The sequence below is a fragment of the Rhincodon typus genome, chromosome 25, assembly GCF_021869965.1.
Source record: "Rhincodon typus isolate 14 chromosome 25, sRhiTyp1.1, whole genome shotgun sequence".
NCBI classification, from domain to species: Eukaryota; Metazoa; Chordata; class Chondrichthyes; order Orectolobiformes; family Rhincodontidae; genus Rhincodon; species Rhincodon typus.
Window position 1 is genome coordinate 43,418,591 of NC_063356.1, and position 20,362 is coordinate 43,438,952.

Genomic DNA, 20,362 nt, shown 5'->3' on the forward strand with positions numbered 1-20,362 from the left:
GACACCCCTCGAGGCCTGGGTGAACATGTGTTTGTTTTTGGGGAGTATTGTGTTACTGCGGTTTGTTGTGGGTGAGCTCGGTCTTGTTCCCAGCTGCTGTGCTGTGGTTTGTCGGGGCAGCTTTGTCAACATGTCTGTGTTTACTCATCTCTCCGTAGATCCTGGACGAGGTTGAGAAGAGAAGGCAGATCTCCCTGGCTGTGATTTATCCCTTCATGCAGGGGCTGCGGGAAGCAGCATTCCCAGCTCCAGGCAAAACGGTCTCTGTCAAAAGCTTCATCCCGGAATCTGGAACAGAGGTGGGTGCTCAGACCGCCGGAATTAGGAGAGCTTTCGTAAGCCACAAGACTCAGAATGTGGGCGTCACTGGCTGGGCCCAGCATTTATTGCCCGTCCCTAGTTGCCCCCTTGAGAAGCCGGTGGTGAGCTGCCTTCTTGAACCGCTTGAAATTCCAGGATTTTGCCCCAGCGACGGTTAAGGATCGAGATATATTTTCAAGTTAGGATGATGGGTGGTTTGGAGGGAAACTTGCAGGCGCTGCCGTTCCCATCTATCTGCTGCCCTTGGCCTTCCAGATGGCAGTGGCCATGGGTTTGGAAGATGCTGTCTGAGGATCTTTGGTGAATTTCTGCAGTGAATCTTGTAGACAGTACACACTAAAGCTACTGAGCGTCCGCGGTGGATGGAGTGAATGTTTGTGGATGCGGTGCCAATCAATCGAGTTGCTTTGTCCTGGATGGTGTCAAGTTTCTTGAGAGTTGTTGGGGCTGCACCCATCCAGGCAATATGGACATTTTTCAAGACATCACTATTTATTTCCCCAAATTCCCTAGCTTCCATGTCCTTCTCCACAGTAAATACTAACACGAAATATTTGTTTAGTACCTTCCCCCATTTCTGTGGTTCCACACCTAGACACACACAGATCTTCATAGAATCACAGAATCCCTACAGTATGGAAGCAGGCCATTCGGCCCATCAAGTCCACACCCGCCTCTGAAGAGCATCCCACCCAGACTCACCCCCTACCCTAACTCTGTAACCCTGTATTTCCCATGGCCGGTCCACCTAACCTGCACATCTTTGGAGTGTAGGAGGATACCGGGGCACCTGGAGGAAGCCCATGCAGATACATAGAGAATGTGGAAACTCGCACAGACAGTCACCTGAGGCTGGAATCAAACCCGTGTCCCTTCTTTAATCGTGTTGTAATTGACTTTATCCTCTGACTTGCTGTTTTCATTAGACTTTTTATTTTACATGGTCAGTCTCCCATAAAGCGGGGGTTGGGGGGTTCCAGCCCACTTCACAAACGCAACCTGACCTAACACTAACTAGAGACTCCCTGATGGAGACCAGTGAGTTCTTGCTATGCTGAATGAGTGGGGTCTGTTGCAGAGTGGGATAGACTTGTGCTGGAAATGCTTTTCCAAAACCTGCTTTGTCAGCATTGCAAACGTTAGGGAGAATTCTAGACACAGTGCAATAACATGCATGTCATTTGTCGAGGTGAGATTGAGATTTAAAGCAGCCCCAGTTTGTTAATAAAACAAGTTTGAAGGTGTGATGAAGCTTTGATCAATGATGTTGTGCTGACTGGTGAACCAGCAGTGACTGAGTATTATTCAAGTTTTTGTTGTCTGCAGATCATCAACCTGACACGACCCTCTGACTCCCGCCTCGAACACGTCGACTTCACCTCACTCTTCAAATACTTATCGGAGGAAAACGTCATTGCAATTTTTGCCTCGTTGCTTCTGGAGAGACGAGTGATATTCCTGGCCGAGGAACTCAGGTACATGAGAGAGACATCCTGTAACATAGACCCTGGGGGGAGAAGGTGATGAAATGTTTGCTCCCTCAGGGCTGCCTTGAATGGGGTATCTGTTGTGTAATGTTGCAGTTACGGCACACTGACCTTGGTCCAGATTGACTGTGGCCTTTCCACAACAGCCCAAACACAACGGAGACATCACCCTTCCACCAGTCAAGAAAGCGGAGTCAGTTTAAGACTGAATTGCTGCTTCCTGTTTCCGGGGAAAGCACCAACAGAAATCAGCTTTGAACTTTTACTTGAATCTGTTGGGTGTGAAACTGAAAGAAGTGAAAGGTAGCCTGAGAGTGACAAATCAGAAAGCACTGAGAATTAGATAAAGATCATTACTTGTTTTAAAGTGATTCGTACGCAAAATTAAACAATAGTTCAAACTGAGCATTAGGAACAGTCTGAACGAGTAATGAGAAACCCTGGAACTGGATCAAGGTCAGTCTAAATGAGTGTGCAAAGGAGAAACCCTGGAACTGGATTTAGTGCATCTGGAGGTGTGGTTACAGCTTCGAGATACTGACATTCCTTCATCTTGGCATCAGTTGCTGTCAAGAGTTTGCAAGTTTATTAGCCTCATAAACTCTGTCACTCAGACAGGGCAGGTTGGGGCCAAGCATTTGACAGACCAGCACCTCAAGCTTTTGAAGCACTGTGTTAATCTGTGAGGGCACAACATTCCTGGTACAGACTGTTGTAGACAGGCAGAGCAGCAGCCTGCTCAGGACCGTAGAGAAACCTGCTGGTAAAGTGCATTGTAGAGAACTCTGAGCATGTTGCAGTGTTCTAGATATGATTAGCTCTTGGCACTGAGCTCCAATCAAATAGATTGGAATTCACCAAGAACCTTGTGCAACGCCCCATTTGTACTAGTCTCCAGCACCAGGTAAAAGGAGAATTTTTAAAGCATACTTTATAATGCTTTCAATTGAGGAGTGACTTGATCAAACTATTTGAACAGATGAAAGAATTCAATAGGTTAAAACAGTTCTTTCAGGGCAGGAACCTTGGGAGCAACCTTTGATCAAAGGAACAATGTTTTAATTTGGAAAACAAAAACTACAAACGCTGGAAATCAGAACTAGAGTCTTTTAATTAGATGTGACTCCAGGACAATACATTATCTTCCTGATGTCAGGACCCAGAGCATCACTAAATGACTCCAAAATATTCCTGAAGTGGTGGGGGTGGTGTAGACACAAAGGCCATTCTCCAAACTACTACTAACTGCAAGACCAGAAAGAAGGATAAAGAGAGATTTTACAGTATTTTACACAAATTGCACCCAGAAAGTAACCATGGGGGTAAAGAACGTGAGGAATTTTAAATAATCAATTTCCGTAGAGATACTTCTCAAAATCATGGAACAGTTAGAGTGCAGAAGGAAGCTAGTCACCCTGCTATAGCTGTACCAGCCATGTGAATGAGCATCACACTCAGTGCCATGCTCCTGCCTTCTCCCTTGTAACCCAGAACATTGTTGTTTCTCATAGAACAAACTAATTCCCTTTTGGATGCTTTGGTTGAACCTGCTTCCTCCACACTCTCAGACAGTACATTCGAGACCTGAACCACTTAGTGAACTTGCCTCCTCCACATTCTCAGAACAGATTTATGAACAGCCTGTCACTGAGTGTTGCCTCCTGTTATGCTTTCTCATTCAACTTTATGTGCTTCTTAACTCCCTTGGTTAGCCATGGTTGGTTTATCTCTCTCTTTGAATCTTTCCTCCTGACTGGGATTTTTTTTTAGAGTCATGAATTACCTCCTTAAATGGCACCGCTTGCTTCCTGTCATTCCTGCCAATCTGTCTGCCGGGTTTACTTTAGCTAACTCTATCCTATTTTCATTGTAACTCCCTTTGGGTTAAATGCAGTTGTTTCACACCTGTATTTCTCACTCTCAAACTGAATGTTAAATTCTATCATGTTAAGTTCACAACTTCTTTGGCGATGTCTTACTGTGAATTGCCAAAGCAAATGCAGCCTTCAGCAAAATTTGAGCATTGGGGAATGAGGAGGAGTAAGAGGCTGAGCAATCTGGGAGTCTGCAGAACAACAGTCCTGCCCACTGTGGTCTCCATGTGTGGGGTGTAAGGGCGGCACGGTGGCTCAGCGGTTAGCACTGCTGCCTCACATCGCCTGGGACCCGGGTTCGATTTCACCCTCAGGCGACTGTCTGTGTGGAGTTTGCACATCCTCCCTGTGTCTGCGTGGGTTTCCTCCAGGTGATCCGGTTTCCTCCCACAGTCCAAAGATGTGCAGGCTAAGTGGATTGGCCATGCTAAATTGCCCATAGTGTTGAGGGATGTGTAGATTAGGTCGGTTATAGGGGGATGGGTCTGAGTGGGTTACTCTGAGGGTTGGTGTGGACTTGTTGGGCCGTTGGGCCTGTTTCCACACTGTAGGGATGATATGATATGGATATATGGATTTGGATGGTATACCAGTGCCACACCATGAAACTCATCCGATTTAATTCCAGCTTTCTGCTGAAGCTCATGAAGATCTGATGGCAGGATAAATTACCAGAGACTGAGGTGCTCTCTGAGGTGATAGGCCATCTTCCCACAGCTCCACACTGCAACAGTCACAGTGGAGGGGCGGGAGTCAGACTGATAGTGGGGTTGACACTCTCATACCATATCAGAACTGTTAGTCTGGTTAAAGCTGCTTTCCATTGCAGTTTAAACACTTTAAACATTTGAATGTTTGCTTTCACAAACAGTCTGTTAGATCCAATTTATTACCCACCCATAGAGAACTATTTTTTCAGTTGACTTTGGTTTAATGTTTGGCTTGTTGACTCTAACAGTGGGATCTTGCCCCTACAGTATTCTGTCTCAGTGTATCCATGCTGTCGCTGCCCTGCTGTACCCATTCACCTGGCAGCACACCTACATCCCAGTGCTGCCCAAGGTCATGCTCGACACAGTGTGCTCCCCAACGCCCTTTGTCGTGGGAGTACAGAGACAGTTTCGGGAACAGCTGGACGAACTACCCATCGAAGAGGTAAGAGCAAGCTCTGGGTCTGCAATATACTCTGCCTCTTCCAAAGGTATGAAATATGTCTATATCTTAAAAAAAAGCACAACTGGTCACTCAGCTCTGTCCCTGGGTACACTTTGCCAGCCCCACTCTTCTCTCGACGCCCTGCAATTTCCTCTTTTCAGTAATTATCTAATTCTGTTTTGAACACCTCAACTGTATGAAATGTGAAAGAAATGACAAAAAGGGAGAACTCAGGAGAGGTTATTAAAGTCTCCAGCACAGACACAAATAGGACAGAGTGTTTGGAAAAGGTTAGGAATCAAACTTCAAGCACACTGGATAAACAAGTGACAATGAGAAGAGGGAGTGTTAATACAGGACTGAAGGTGTTATATCTGAACGCACACAGTATAAGAAAGAAGGTAAATGAGATTGTTGTGCAGATCAAAATTGGCAGATATGATGTAGTGGGCATCACAGAGATATGGCCGCAAGGGGATCAGAATTGGGAGCTGAATATCCAAGGATATACATCTTATCAAAAAGATAGGCATGTGGGCAGAGGGGGTGGAGTTGCCTCATTAGTAAGAAATGAAATTAAATAAATAGTAAAAAATGAAGTAGGGTCAGATGGTGTAGAATCTCTGTAGGTAGAGTTGAGGAACTGCAGAGGTGAAAAAACCATAGTTGGAATGATGTACAGGTCTCCAAACAGCAGTCAGGAGCTGGGGCGCAAGATACACGAGGAGATAGAAAAGGTGTAAGAGAGGCAAAGTTACAGTGATCATGGGGGATTTCAATATGCAGGTGGACTGGGAAAATCGTGTTGGTAGTGGATTGCAAGTAAAGGAATTTGTGGAATGTCAACAAGATGGGTTTTTGGAGCAGCATATTGGTGGAACCCACTGGGGAACAGGCAATACTGAATTTAGTGTCGTTTGCAATGAGGCAGACTTGATAAGGGAGCTTAAGTTGAAGGAACCCTTAGGAGGCAGGGATCATAATATGATTGAATTTACTCTGAAGTTTGAGAGGGAGAAGATGGAATCAGTGGTAACGGTGTTACAGCTGAATAAAGGCGACTACAGAGGTATGAGGGAGGAGCTGGGCAGAATTGACTGGAAGAGGAGTCTAGCAGGAAAGACAGTGGAACAGCAATGGCAGGAGTTTCTGGGAGTAATTCAGGAGACACAGCAAAAATTCATCCCTGCGAAAAAGAAGCATGGTACGGGGAGGATGAGGCAACCATGGCTGACTAAGGAAGTCGGGGATAGCATAAAAGCAAAAGAGAAAGCATATAGTGTGGTGAAGGGCAGTGGGAAACCAGAGGACTGGGAAGCTTACAAAGACCAACAGAGGGCAACAAAAAAAGAAATAAGGAAGGAGAAGATTAAATGAGGGTAAGCTAGCCAGTAATGTAAAAGAAGACTGTAAGAGTTTCTTTAGATATATAAAGGGCAAAAGAGAGGCAAAAGTGGACATTGGACCACTGGCAAACGATGGTGGAGAGATAGTAACGGAGAACAAGGAAATGGCTGAGGAACTGAATAATTACTTCGCGTCAGTCAGTAATCTCCCAAAAATTCAAGCGAGTCGGGGGCAGAGCTGAGTATGGTGGCCATCAACAGGGAGAAGGTGCTAGACAACTGATGGCCTGAAGCTGGATAAATCACCAGGACCAGATGGACTACACCCCAGAGTTCTGAAGGAAATAGTTGAAGAGATAGTGGAAGCATTAGTGGTGATCTTTCAGGAATCGCTAGAGTCAGGGAGGGCCACAAAGGACTGGAAAAATTGCTAACGTGACACCCCTGTTTAAAAAGGCAGTGAGGCAAAAGACAGGAAATTACAGGCCGATTAGCCTAACCTCGGTCGTGGGTAAGATTTTGGAGCCCATTGTGAAGGATGATATTTCTGAATATTTGGAAGTACATCGTCAAATAGGGCAAAGTCAGCATGGTTTCATCAAGGGGAGGTCATGCCTGACAAATCTCTTAGAATTCTTTGAGAGGGTAATGAGCAGGTTAGACAAAGGAGAGCCAATGGATCTATCTACTTGATATCTACTTGAACTTCCAGAAGGCCTTTGACGAGGTACCGCACAGGATGCTGCTGAGTAAGCTTAGGACCCATGGTGTTAGAGGCAAGGTACTAGCATGGATAGAAGATTGACTGGCAGAAAGCAGAGAGTGGGGGCAAAAAGGTCCTTCTCAGGATGGCAGCCAGTGACTAGTGGTGTTCTGCAAGGGTCAATGTTGGGACCCCAACTTTTCATTTTATACATTAATGATCTAGATGAAGGAACTGAGGGCATTCTGGCTAAGTTTGCAGATGATACAAAGATAGGTGGAGGGATAGGCAGTATTGAAGAGGTGGGGAGGCTGCAGAAGGATTTAGATAGGTTAGGAGAGTGGGTAAAAGAAGTAGCAGATGGAATACAATGTGGGAAAGTGCAAGGTTATGCACTTTGGTAGGATGCATAGAGGCATAGACTGCTTTCTAAATGGGGATAAAATTCAGAAATCTGAAGTGCAAAGAGACTTGGTAGTTCCAGTCCAGGATTCTCTCAAGGTAAACTTGCAGGTTGAGTCAGTAGTTAGGAAGGCAAATGCAATGTTGGCATTTATTTTAAGAGGACTTGAATCTAAAAGCAGGAACGTACTTCTGATGCTCTATAAGGCTTTGGTCAGGCCACATTTGGAGTATTGTGTGCAGTTTTGGGCCCCATATCTCAGGAAGGATGTACTGGCCCTGGAGCACGTTCAGAGGAGGTTCACAAGATTGCCCGGGAATGAAAAACTTAACGTATGAGGAACATTTGAGAACTCTGGATCTATATTTGATGGAGTTTAGAAGGATGAGGGGGGATCTAATTGAAACTTACAGAATACTGAATGGCCTGGACAGAGTGGATGTTGGGAAGATGCTTCCATTGGTTGGAGAGACTAGGACCCGAGGGCACAGCCTTAGAGTAAAGGGAAGGCCTTTTAGAACGGAGATAAGGAGAAACTTCTTCAGCCAGAGAGTGGTGAATCTATGGAATTCACTGCCACGGAAGGCTGTGGAGACCAGGTCATTGAGTACATTTAAGACTGAGATAGATAGGTTCTTGATTATCAAGGGGATCAAGGGTTATGGGGAGAAAGTGGGAGAATGGGGTTGAGAAACTTATCAGCCGTGATTGAATGGCGGAGCAGACTCAATGGGCTGAATGGCCTAATTTCTGCTCCTATGTCTTACGGTCTTATGGATTGAATCTGCCTCCATTGCACTCTCAGGCAGCATGTTCCAGATCCCTCCACCAATTAGAACAGTTTCCCTCCATCTGTTCTGTCCTGATCTCTCATGATTCTGAACATCTCAATCAAATCCCTCAAACTTTCTCTTCTCGAAGGCAAGCAGGTCCAGCTTCCCGAGTCTGTCTACACACCAGGAGTTCCTCATCTGAGGAACTGTTCATCAATTATTTCCACTTGCTCTCTCTCTCTCCCCCGCTCTCTCTCTCTCCCGCGCACCCTCTTTCTCCTGCGCACTCTCTTTTTCCTGCTGTCTCAAGCCTTTGTATCCTTCCTTCAGCATAGTAGTGCTCACAATTGGACACAATACTCCTGTTCACCGCCAGCCAGTGTTTATGAGGAATGTTGGTCATAGTGTATTTACTTTTATACACTGTCCTTGTGAGTATAAAGACCAGGATTCCCTACATCTTTATGACCTTATTAAACGGTATTGCTCCTTTTAGTGATGTGTGTATGTGCGCACCAGATCGCTCCAGTCCCATTACCCCAGTAAGAGATGCGGTGAAGGGCAAGGGGACGTTTTACGCCCCGTCTATGGTGTGTTTTGTCGTGGGAAGGGCACTCAACTAGCCGTAAGGGGAGGGGCTGAGTACGAGCGCTGAGCCACCTCCCCAGCTCCTTCTCCCACCACAATTGAATGGGAGGCTGGGAAGTGCTAGGGAATGTCCTCCTCTTCCTGGCTGCCTCCCTGGGTTCAGAAGCAGAGGGAAGTTCTTACCGTTGCACCACTGACATTAACCCAGCCACAGGCTGAACGGGGCCTGTCCAGGCAACACAGCTGTGTCTGCTGGGGGTGGGAAGGGTTGTGGGACACTCAGACCCTGATCAAGGGGCCCAGTATTGAGAATGGGGAGCCCCCTGAGAGCAACTCTCCGCTGCCCCTTATTCTGCTCTGCTGTGTATACCCAAGACTGCCCCCACCAGCACCTCCCTCTGGCTGCTCAATCCCAAACACCCAGTGACTGCTGTTCCCACAGCAAGCTCTGATTGGCCAGCAGCACTATCCCTGCGATCCCAAGGAATGCCTTTTGGTGGCTACTTAAATGTCTGAGTGGTCCTTCATACCAGCGAAAGTTCCCAGGGAAGGTAACGTGGCTCTCTCACCTGCTCTCCAGTGGCAGAGCAGACCTTTAATACCCTCTATAAAATCAGCCCCTCTCCCACCACATTATTCTCCAGGGTCGCTTCAGGGTCCTACTCCCGTGATATCAGAAGTCCGGGGTTCCACTGCAGAAAGCTGAGCCACCAGGCAAGGTGATAATAATTTTGTCATTTCTGGCCACTGAGTTACCAGGGATCAGTGGTTTTAGCCAGCAAAGTGACCTTTTCACTCTCAGTTGCTGTCCCACTGTCCAGTTCAATCTATTTTCAGTTCACAAGACCCTGGGATACACAGCGATTCCCATCTCACTGACAGACTGATCCTGCCCCTTATTATCCTAACTACATCACCCTACTTTACCTTGTCTATCCTTCCAAAATATTGTAAATCCTTTAATATTCAGTTCTCAATCTTGATCAGTCCCAGCTTCAAAATGACAATTAAATAATGCACTTTGGCTTCTGTAAAAGCCTTCAGATTACCTTGTTGCTAACACACACTTCGTAACCTGAAAATATAAATGTTTACCTCTCTAAATAACCCAAAGCACATAAAAACCAGGTTGAAGAGAAAACATGGATTTGTCTTTGCAATGATTTACTTTGAGAAAACATACTTTTAGCCAATAATGGTTAGTTCTGGAAGGAAGAAATGATAAGAAACAGATGGATATCAGTCTGGCTACCTGGTGCACACACAGGCAAGTCACTGGGCATGTACAGATGGTTCTGGGGCCTTGGAAGAAAACAGGCTGAGGAAACACAGGATCACAGTCTTCCAGCCATTCTTAAAAAGGACAATTGGATTCACAATGGACTCACACAGGAAGAATGTTTCAGAAAAGCAGACGGATGAGCTGGGCAGCATTTCCTCCACAAGCTTTCCCCAAACTGCCATCCAAAGCGAAATCCAAACAAGGCAGCAATAAAACTCTGTAGGGGATTGCTCTGAAGTGAGTCTGAGCAACGAGTTAAAGTCATGTGATTTCCAAGAAGTGCATTTTAATAAAATGTTCTAATGGGTCCTTTCATTGGACTGTTCAAAAAAAGACATTCAGACATCTCCACAAAACTTTAAACAAATCCAATTTTCCACAACCCTTCAAAACTCAAGTCCTCAAAATATATGTAACATATATAAAATAATGTTTATGTAACATACACAAAATAACATGAAATATATAAAATAACATAAAATATATAAAACATACAACAGCTGTGTGATAGCGCCAGGTTCCCAGCTGCTTTATATATTTTATAACTGTTCCTATTTTGTACCTTTCTGTTTCAGTGTTTAATGGTGGACTTGCATTCAGGAGAGTTCTTGCAAAAAGTAAGTAAACACTTTCTCATGGTGGATTTCTTGATAAATGCCTTGCAGATTCCTGGTTGGTTGTACCTGTGTTTACAAAGGGCTTGCAGGCCTGTAACACAGACTCAGGCACTATCCTCACATCTCCTGTGCTCTTTTTAATGAGGATACACAGTTATGATATTTTTAAAAAGAAGTTGGAAATTCTCCTCAGATTTGACAGCATCAGTCAAGATCTCGAGTTAGTGTTTCAGTTTGTGACCTTTCAGCAGTGAATCAACCCCCCCCTCTAAGTTTTCTTTAGTGGCCATGGGATGGGGAACATAACCAGGAAGAAAGCATTCATTGGAAAAAGAATATTTCTGATTGAATGGAGGAGTCAAACTGCTGAAGAATGCTGTGGCATTTTAGGAGCAAATAGATGTTGGTTATTCAACAGTAAACATCCTGGTTTTGTGTAACGTGTAACCAGTAACCAGCTGACCATGGCAGATATGTCAAAGATGCAGGTTTATGAGCCAACTTTTGATTTGTTCTTCTTCGGTTTTCATGGATAGCTGACCCGTCACCAGACTGCTGTACTCTGGGAGTGCTCTGCTGTATAATGTACCGATTGGAGGTACTAACTGTGGGGATTGTAATATTTTACTCTTCTTTAACCCTGCAGGTTGGTGATGAGCATGATATTCTGCCCCACAAGATGTACAAGGAGCTTCTGAACTCTCTGCAAAGCCAGAGAAAGACTTGTCAGTGTAAGAAGCCTCAGGCCACGTTTATCCTTACCTGCTGGAGCTCTCTTCTTTAATCCTGTGCTTTCATGCCACTTTGAATGTATTTGCATTTGGTTTTATTTGGCACAATCCATTTTGTTAAGCAAAACTAACATTTCAATGACCATCTTTAATTCTAATTTAGTCTTGAATGGATTCCTAGTTTGATTTCAAATTACTTTGTGTTCTAACTAATAGCTCATGATCTGATTTTCTCTCTCACATCCCTACGTTCCTGTTCTATATCAGTGACCTCCTGCACATACCATCTCTCCTGATCCTATCTAATGACTGGCATTCACCATCTTTCTTCAGCTTCTCTCTCTGTCTGTCTCCAGAGCTCACAGCCTTAATTTTCCTTGGAGTAAAGTAGATGTTCTTCCCATTGCTGTCAGTGAGGCCGAGAAACCTATTCTTTCAGATATTCAACAACACAGTTACTTCTTCAAGTCTGTCAGAGATGCAGGAGCAGTGAACCCTGGTAACATTGAAGGTTCCTCCACCTTCTAGATCTCGCTGTCTCCACCATCCTCCTTGAACGTGTCTCTCCTCCATCACTCAGATTTCTCTCTGTGGCTTCTGTTCCATAACAAGCGTGAGCTTGCACCATTACCCGATATGTGGGGACACATTTCTCACACCTCTGTTGCACACCAGCATGCAGTGCAGAATGAACCTTATTGGTGAATCAGTTCTCTGGTCTGTCTTCATGCTGTCATCTGAATTTTACTCTCTTTAAAGCTGCAAGTGAACATCCTCTTCGTCCTGGCAGAATTGGGATAAAGCCTGACTTCATTGTGCCCTGCTGGAACTCCACTTCCCCAAATTACTGAAACTCTGCACTACTCTCTTTCCCTGCTGTCATTGGTTGACTTTGTCTTTTTGATCTTGCAATGGTTGTGAAAAAAACCCAGTTGATCAGTTCACAGGTAGATTACTTTGTCATGAAGATTGGAGTTTGTCCCATTTGGAGTAGCATTTCCAAATGAAATTGATTGAAGCAGTCACGTTGTTGGGTGCAGTGCTGAGTAGAACGCATTGAGGATGCAGTTCAATGTTTGAAAAGATCCCACTGCCCCAGCTACTGAATTATCACCACAATCATGAAGCCAGCAGGTGTAGTTTCTTACAAACCCTTCTGGTTTGCTAGGGCAGGCAGTTTAACCTGAATCCATATGCTAACCTTAACCTGAATCCATATGCTAACCTTAACCCGAATCCATACGCTAACCTTCACCCAAATCCATACGCTAACCTTCACCCAAATCCATATGCTAACCTTCACCCAAATCCATACGCTAACCTTCACCCAAATCCATATGCTAACCCAAACCTGAATCCAAATGCCAATCTAAATGCTAGCCCTAACTAGCTCAGTATGTGGATTACCGGGATAGCAAATGACACACACATGCTGTGTATTAGCTTGAAACAGGCACAACCTCATGGAGCCTGTCAGAATCTTAAACAGCTCAGGATGCCATTCAATCCATTGTATCTGTCCTGACCCTTTGGAAGAGCTACCTAATTGGTTTCTTTCGGCATAACTCTGATCTTTTCCAATTCAAATATTAATCTAATTGCTTTTTGAAAATTACTTTTTGTATCTGCTACTGCTGTCCTTTCAGACAGAACCCTCCAGAAGACAACAGCTCACTCTGATTCTTTTCACTTTTACTCTGTCTAGTTATTGGTCTTCAGCTGCATTAATGGCACTATATAAACGCAAGTTGTTTTGGTGGCATTTTTAGACCTGGGGAAAGTGAAGATTGTCGAGCATTTGCCATTATTGCTATGAAGCATGCTCTGGTGATATTAACGTCTCTGTCTATCTCGGGTTTGTCTACAGGCAGCCAGGAGTTAAACGACATGGTGACAAACACCTTTGTGCTGTTCTTTGTTAAAGTCATCGGACATTATTCTGACCACCTTAAACGAAACCGGAATGAAATTACATTTCAAGAGAAGCAGTTTCGCAAATCTGTCGCCTCCAGATCCATCCGCAAGTTTCTCAAGAGCTTCATGGTGACACAGATGTTCTTGCTGTTTGTCCAGGAGTTACAAGATCCTCTTTGTTCTCCAGAAGGTAAGGCAGTGTGGACGGGTGACCAAACCATCAGCCACTGGCTCTACATGAGCCTTCTAGCAGCTCTCTCTGGTTCTGTCTACCAGAAAGAGCCACACTGTCTGCCCCACATAAACACAAAATATTGTGGATGCTACAGATCAAAAGTGCTGGAGAAACCCAGCAGATTTGGCAGCATCTGTGGAGAGAGAAACATATTCAGTGTTTCAGGTCCAATATACTACTGTTGGACACAACATTATCTGTTTCTCTGACCACACAGATATTGTCAGAGCTTTACCCAGCTCTCTCTGTCCTGTTCCTCTTTATCCTGAGTGCATCCCATTCCCAACTAGTGCCCAGCATCATACTGCAATAAAGCATTGCAAGTTACTAGGGAGAAGAACCAAATAAACTCACTGGAGCAGATCTGAAAATATTTCAAAACCATTGCATATGGACAGATACAGCGCATACAGATGTTCCCGAACCCATGTTGCCCCTCCCCTCTCATGGGCATTTGGTCCACTTTGTGCTACTCAATCATGGGCTCCACCCAGTTATTTAATCTTGCCCCACAGCCTGCAGACACAATCCTCTGTATCTGACCTCTCTCCCTTTCTCTCCAGGGTTTTTTGAGAAGAAGATAAAAGAACACCGTGAGAACAGAACTAAGGTAAAGTAGGGTAGTTTCCAGTAAACAATGGAGCTGACATCGGGAGAACAGTCTAATGTCAGCCTACCACCTCACGCCGAAAATGGCTGATCAGCAGCAGGAGAACAGGTCACTTTGTCCTCAGGGTCAAAGACAGAGGCAGCTACCTCAGAAGCTTGTCATCATTGTGAGCAGCTTGTAAATTTTGAATGATTGTATTTAAATGGACTAATTTCAGAAAGGGCAGTTTGGGAAAAGGGGAAGTGATGTGGTATTGATATTCTTTGAATATCTTAAACAATGGTTTTGTTGAAATGTGTGTTTTTCCTCTTCTCAAACTTTTATTTTGTCTCCTTTTTTTTAATGAATGTGGATTTGATACCAGGCAAACGTTTGAAATCTGGAGTAAGAACAAAGAAAATTAGGAAATGCTGAGCAGGTTGGGCAGTGGCTCTGGAGAAAGAACCCAGAGTTAATATTTTTGATCCTTCAGAATGGAGGAAATATAGAAATGCAATATGTTTTACGGCAGTTGAAGGGAGGCGGGCCAGGAAGTTCAAAGGAGGAAGTCTATGATTGGGTGAAAGCCAGGGAGATTAATAAGAAAAATTGCATGATGCAATAGCTACAGAAAGCAGTAAAGGATGTTATATCCAGATGACGGGTGATTTCTGCATAATGTAGCAACTAATCTCCTCTGGCTTATCCCAGAGCTTCCAATTTGTTGTTCTTCTCCCTCTTCCGCCGACTTGAGCATTCTTGCATTTTTATCTTGAATATTACTGAAAAACTATATTTTGTTGAACCTTTTCATTTTGCACTCTTCAGGACAATTCGTAAAAAATACCAATTTAAGGAAAAAAGCAGACATTAATGCATTTAAGCAAAGTTTGGCAGCTAACTGTCAGAAATCATAAACTGGTGCATCCTCCATGGTAACGTCTCTACCAATCAGACTCCACCTGTCGACTTACAAGATGTAACAAGGCGTAGAGCTGGATGAACACAGCAGGCCAAGCAGCATCAGAGGAGCAGGAAAGCTGACGTTTTGGGTCTCGACCCTTCTTCAGGAATATCCAGCTCTACACCTTGTTGTCTCAGATTCTCCAGCATCGGCAGTTCCCACTATCTCTGAATCGACTTACAAGATGTGTCTTTTCTTCAGCAATAATCAAGTCTTCTATGCCTAAACAACAATTTCTATCTATCTTCAATTCAGATGGAAGGGCATCGACCTGAAATGTTAACTCTGTTTTTCTCCACTGATGCTGCCTGATTTGCTGTGAGTACATTAGTATTTATGTTCTCTGATCGAGTTGGTTACTGTACCTGTCCCGGGCCCTGACCATTTCATTCCAAGCTATAGGTTGAGGATCTGGCTGTCTGGAGCTTCTGTACATAAAAACGTTTTGTTTCAATGTCTCTGGGACCCCCAAAGCATTTTAAGCGCAAGGGTTGAGTGGGAAAATCAGCTCTGACTGTGAAAAACAAATTGCTGGAAAAGCTCAGCAGGTCTGGCAGCATCTTGGAGAGAAATCAGAGTTAACGTTTCGGATCCAGTGACCCTTCCTCAGAACTGTTAACTCTGATTTGTCTCGAACAGATGCTGCCAGACCTGCTGAGCTTTTCCAGCAATTTCTGTTTTCTATTCTGATTTCCAGCATCCGTAGCTCTTTCAGTTTTTATTTAGCTCTGACTCTGCCTCTAGGGTTAGAGAAGACAGGTTAGGCTAGGAATTTCCTGTGTTATATCAGATGTTTTCTACTGTTCCCCGTTTGGAAAATTGTAGCCTACCTGCCACTGGATTCCCCAATCCAAAACCAGTCAGCAATGACCCTACCAATGGGAATCCACTTGTCAACCAGTCACCTGCCACTGAAAAGATCTGAGGAGCACTGATTGGCTGGAGGTGGTTCAACCGCTCCCACCCTCATCCCTCCCCACATCCACCGCCCCAACTCCAGTCCAGTCCCGTCCCCTCCCACCCCATCCCCTCCATGCTGGCCCCACTTGACGAGGGAGTGCTGCATTGCCAGAGGTACACTGTCTTTCAGCTGAGACATTAAACCAGAACTTCACCTCCTCCACATAGAAGGTACCATGGTCCTAGTCAAAGATATGAACTTTTTGCTAATGCCTTGACCAAGATTTGTCCCAAAGTCAACGTCCTAAAAACAGATCATCTGCGATTTTTCATATTGCTGTGAAATGCTTTGGAGATGGTGAGGAAGGTCACTATGTAAATACACACTCATTCCAGATGGAGAATGGGGTACAAGTTAAAATTTCTCAGGCCTGAGTATGTCTTGTCCAGTTGAAACTTGCTAGGATTATACTGGCCCCTGTGGTTCATTTGTTGCTGTGTCTTTTCCATTGAATGTTCTGTAAATCAGGCAGTACACTGTCATGTTACAGAGAAAATCTTTAATTACACACTCACTGTCTTACGTTGCTATTTCTGATGTTACTGTGAAGTTTCAACCTATGTACAAAATAATGTGACACACTGGTTGTATATAATCTGCATAGCATTGGAAATGGAGATTTTAAATAAAATAATTTTAAATCAAAATTTGGATTCAAATCCTCTTGCTGTAATGAAAGCAAAAAGATTCTTGACAGACCAGGAAAATTTTGCGTTTTGTTCCTGCTTCACCTCGCGTTCCTACGGTGCAGAAACTGGCCATTTGGTCTATCGAGTCAGCACCGACCTCAGAGCATCCCACCCAGACCCTCCCCATCCCCGTAAACCTGCATGGAGGTTTTACTATGGCTAATCCGCCTCACCTACCCTGAAGACTACGGGCAATTTAGCCTGGCCAATCTACCTAACCTGCACATCTTTGGACTGTGGAAGGAAACCCACGCAGACTCGGGGAGAACATGCAAACTCCATGCAGACAATCACCCATGGCTGGAATCGAACCTGTGTCCCTGGCGCTGTGAAGCTGCATTGCTAACCACTGAGGACACCCTTTTCAAAAAAAGGTTACCTAGATAAAACTTGATGTAAGACCATTTCTTATTCTTTTATTGGATGTGGCCATTGTTGGCAAGGTCAGGGTTTGTTGCTCATCCCCAAATGCTCCTTGAGCTGGGTGTCCATTGCCCAGCCATTTCAGAGGGCAGCCACATTGCTGTGGGTGTGGAGTCACATGTAGACTAGACCAGGTAAGGATGTCGGATTTCCTTCCCTGAAAAACCAGATCGATTTCTATGAGAATAGATGTCATGGTCACCATCACTGAGGCTAGCTTTATATTCTAGATTTATAAATTGAATTGAAATACCACCAAATGTTGTGGTGGGATTTAAACCTGCAGAATCTAGATATAGATTGAGCAAATCAAATGGGTAACTATACTATGCAGCAGGAATTCCTGGAGTATGAATGGGATGGTTTTCTGGATCAATACGCTGAGGAAACAACTAGAAAACAGGCCACTTGAGACTGGATACTGTGCATTCAGAAAGGAATTATTCGCAATCTAGCTGTGCGAGGACCTTGGGGGAAGAGTGATCATAATATGATAGATTTATTCATTTAAAGGTGGAGAGTGGCTTAATTGATATTTGAGACCAGGGTCCTGAATCTAAAGAAACTATAATGGTATGACGCTGGTATCATACATTGATTAATGTTACTTAAAGGGATGGCTTTGGATAAACAATGATGAATGCATGGGGTTCTGCAACAATTATTCATTCCTGTCCGGCACAAAATAAAACAGGAAAGGTCACCCTACCATAGCCAACAACAGAAATTAGGAATGGTATTAAATCCAAGAAAGAGGCAGACAAATTGGCCCAAATAAAAGATCAAACCTGAAGATTGGGAGCAATTAGAATTTAGCAAAGGGGTTGAATAATATGGGGGTGGGGAGCGGAACAAGAATAAACTCGTAGGGAACATACAAACTGATTGTAAAAGCTTCTATATGTATGTGAAGAGAAAAGGCACAGTGAAGGTCCCTTACAATCAGAAACAGGGGAAGTTCTAACAGGGAAACAAAGAGATGGCTTTCACTTTTACTCTGTCTAGTTATTGGTCTTCAGCTGCATTAATGGCACTATATAAACGCAAGTTGTTTTGGTGGCATTTTTAGACCAATTAAAAACATAATTTGGTGGTTCTTAAGAAAGGAGAACACAACATCCCAAAACTGTTGGGGAACACAGGATTTAGCGAGAGGGAGGAACTGAAGGAAATCAGTATTAGTAGGGAAATTGATGGGATTGAAGGTTGATAAATCCCTCAGGTCCAATAATCTACATCCAGAGTACTCAAGAAAATGACCCTCTAAATAGTGGATGCATTGATGGTCATCTTTGAAGATAATTCTATAGACTCTTTTACAGTTTGGAGTGTAGCTAATATCACCCCACTAATTAAAAATAAGGTTGCAAAGAAACAAAATTATAGAATAGTTTGCCTGGCATCTGTAGTGGGGAAAATGCTACAGTCCATTATAAAAAGATTTAATAGCAGAGCCCTTAGAAATTGACAGGATCCAACAGAGTCAGCATGGATTTCTGAATGGAAAATCATGGTTGACAATCTATGGGAATTTTTTGAGAATGTAACGAGTAGAGTTGATAAGGGGAGCCAGTGGATGTGGTTTACTTGGACTTTCAGAAGGTTTTTGGTAAAATCCCACGTAAGAGATTGATGTGTAAGATTAAAGTGCATGGGACTGGGGATAGAGTACTGACCTGGATAGGGAACTGAGGAAGGATCACTCGACCTGAAACGTTAACTCTGATTTCTCTTCACAGATGCTGCCAGACCTGCTGAGCTTTTCCAGCAACTTCTGTTTTTGTTCCTTATTTACAGCAGCCGCAGTTCTTTCTGTTTTTATTGACAGAGAACTGGTTGGCTTACAGGAAGCAAAGAGTAGGAACAAGTCAGTCTTTGACCGAGTGGCAGCTCGTGACCAGTGGGGTACTGTAGGGATCAGTGCTTGGACCCCAGCTATTCACAATGTATATTAATGATTCAGATGAGGGAACTAAATGTAATGTCTCCAAATTTGCAGATGAGACAAAGCTGGGAGGGAAGGTGAACTGTGAGGTAGATGCAGAGATGCATCAGTGTGATTTGGATAAGTTGAGTTAGTAGCCAAACTCATGGCAGATAAGGTATAACGTGGATAAATTTGAGGTTATCCGCTTTGGAAGGTGGATTTTTATCTAAATGACAATAGATTGGGGAAGGGGGAGGTGCAACGAGACCTGTGTGTCCTCAACACCAGTCACTGAAGGTAAGCTTGCAGGTGCAGCAGGTGGTAAAGAAGAGAAATGGTATATTGGCTCTCATTGGGAGAGGATTCGAGTATAGGAGCAGGGCTGTCTTGCTACAATTGTACAGGGCCTTGGTGAGCCCACACCTGGAGAGTTATGTGCTGTTGTGATGCCCTTATCTGAGGGAGAATGTTCTTGCTGTAGAGGGAATGCAACGAAGATTTACCAGTGATTCTGGTAAGAGAGTGTTGGCAGCACTGACATATGACAGACTGAATCGGTTAGGATTATATTCACCACAGTTTAGAAGAATGAGGAGAGAATTTCATAGAAAGCTAGAAAATTCGAACAGAATTGAATAGGTGTTGAGATTGTCACTATTTTGCTTTTGTTTTTCTCATTTCTGGTTTGAAACTGAGTGTTGAAGTTGAGAATTGAATTTTGAACAGCAGCATGTTTTGTGGAAGGTCAGAAATCACACGACACCAGGTTATAGTCCAACAGGTTTATTTGAAAACACAAGCTTTTGAAGCGTAGCCCCTTTGTCACCTGACTCCGAAAGCTTGTGTTTTCAAATGAACCCGTTGGACTACAACCTGGTGTCGTGTGATTTCTGACCTTGCCCACCCCAGTCCAACACAGGCATCTCCACATCATGTCTTAAAGAAGTGAGAACAAATGTCTGATGTTTGGTGTTGGGAACTGGTCTGAAAAGATAATTAATTTTAATTACTGCTTTAAAGAGACTGTAGGCATTTTGACTCCAAAATGTTTCTACACTCAAAGACTGGCTGGTGGTTGGATGTTGAATTGGTCAATCAAGGGATAAGTGGTACTGGCCAGTCAATCACAGAGAATGTTGAAAAAGGAGGAGAAAACAAAAGATGAACTGGCTCTGACTGGGGTTTTGAGCAGGAGGCAGTGTTGTTTTAGAAGCTACTGCACTGGGAAGCTGTTTGTGTCATTTTGCTCTCTCTAGTTATTCTCCAGTTATCAACTTGTTGAAAGTTCTTCGAACAGAATCCCAGTCTTGATGAAATAAATAGGTCTCCAGAGATATGCAGAAGCTCTTTGCATTGACTGATGGCTTCAGAATTCTAGAG

General features: G+C 43.9%; 1 protein-coding gene across 1 annotated transcript; it reads left to right on the forward strand.

Annotated features, from left to right (window-relative positions):
• The first annotated feature begins 149 nt into the window (after window positions 1-149).
• Window positions 150-16,590, forward strand: LOC109921019 (DENN domain-containing protein 2D-like). Its single transcript, XM_020521064.2, has 7 exons — window positions 150-299; window positions 1,648-1,796; window positions 4,660-4,837; window positions 10,508-10,549; window positions 11,196-11,280; window positions 13,148-13,384; window positions 13,993-16,590. The coding sequence occupies exons 1-7, from the start codon at window positions 216-218 to the stop codon at window positions 14,046-14,048; spliced, it is 831 nt and encodes a 276-aa protein (XP_020376653.1). The 5' UTR covers window positions 150-215; the 3' UTR covers window positions 14,049-16,590.
• The last annotated feature ends 3,772 nt before the right edge of the window (window positions 16,591-20,362 follow it).